This window comes from Merops nubicus, unplaced genomic scaffold (genome assembly GCF_000691845.1).
Source record: "Merops nubicus isolate BGI_N331 unplaced genomic scaffold, ASM69184v1 scaffold6860, whole genome shotgun sequence".
NCBI lineage: Eukaryota > Metazoa > Chordata > Aves > Coraciiformes > Meropidae > Merops > Merops nubicus.
In genome coordinates, this window is record NW_008580795.1 from 37,835 (window position 1) to 39,302 (window position 1,468).

The 1,468-nt window shown below is 42.6% G+C and overlaps 1 protein-coding gene across 1 annotated transcript in view; it reads left to right on the plus strand.

Annotated features, from left to right (window-relative positions):
* Window positions 1-934, plus strand: part of AGK (acylglycerol kinase) — a gene marked incomplete at its 5' end in the record, with an annotated part of 29,420 nt that extends 28,486 nt beyond the window's left edge. The window contains one exon of the mRNA XM_008939555.1: window positions 783-934. Within this exon, the coding sequence (XP_008937803.1) occupies window positions 783-917 (135 nt within the window). The remainder of the gene's footprint in view (window positions 1-782) is intronic.
* Between the last annotated feature and the right edge of the window lie 534 nt (window positions 935-1,468).

Here is a 1,468-nt window from a genome sequence, read left to right on the forward strand (position 1 = left end):
TGACGGCTCACCCGAGGCCCACCAGCTTTGTGGAGAAGCAGGATATGCTGATCCAGGTGGACTTCTGTACCTCTGAATTCCAGAACCTAGGCTACTTTTATCTGTGCTGTTCTGGTGTGCGAGTCCACTTGGAGCTAGTTTGAGTATCCACATGACAGCCCTGCCTTCAGTCAGGCGCCTGAAGAGCAGTCACCACGCTTGTTTAGATAAAGTCAACCTGCTGCTTTGATGAATGGCTTCAAGCCTTGGCAACTTCATCAGAGTTAAAGAAAACACTTAAGAAAATTCTGCTGCTGAGTAATTCCTGACCTGTGAATTACTTTGAATCTCAGGTTTCAGATCAATATAGTAAAACAATACCAAAAGGTGTTTGTAACATGAAGTTAATGGGAGTTATTTAACAGGCGCTTTGCAGATCAGCTTGCATCACCACTGGCAGACCCAGATCTAAGTGCATGTAATTGTAGCTCCAATAGCAAAGAATCCTTCAGTATAAACAATGTGGGTCATTAAAGCTCCCTAGCATTTAATTATCACCAATTAGCAGCTCAGTGAGGTAACATCTTACACAACAGGATCTTCCTATATTATCTGCAGTGAAGGATAGCTCCCAGGGTCTTGTTGAGACCAAGTGGGAAGGCATAGGGGCAGGGGGTTATCTTGGTTAAGACGCAGCCAAGTATTCAGCTGTAGCCTATTAGTAAAATCAGGTGTCAGTGTTAGAGCACTGCTGAAATAAGGTCTGGCGTGTAACCCTGATCCACACTTTTACCCGCACACAGGGCATGGAGGGAACCTTTGGCATTGATAATGAGGAGTATGAAGCTATGCCCGTGGAGGTGAAGCTGTTACCCCGGAAACTCCGGTTCTTCTGTGACCCCAGAGTGAGAGACCAGATGCTCCATGCAGTACAATGAGAATTCATGTCAAAGGGTCTCTTCAAGGCACACGAGACCTCACTACCTTGATTAACCCCACCAGACTAATAAGCTGTTTTTATATTGTATACATATAATATACTAAGGTACTTCCATTGGAAGTGGCTGATTTGGTGAGTCTCGAAGGGGTTAAAAATGCAACTGAAAGTTCTGAGAAATGCATGTTAACTTGATGGCATCTTTTTTTTTTTATTTTTTTCCCCAAGAAGTCATCAGTGTTCCATTTACAGCACTGCAGGCTGAGTGCTGTGTGCCAGATGCTACTGCTTTAATGCAATTGTATATTAAAGTAAAATGAAAGCACACCTGTTCTTGTGTTTTAAGAGTTTAAGTCTATATTACCTGTATATAAATATCACAAAACCTGGGATCTTGGAAAAAATTCATTTTGGGAGAGTAGGGCTGTCTATGAAAAGTTGGAATTGCCACATTAAAACCAGTGGTTCGTTATCTACTCCATCACAAAACAAACTGGAGATTGGTGACACTAAGTTCAGAGGAAGCCTAAAAACTGCTGCATGTATCTGGGT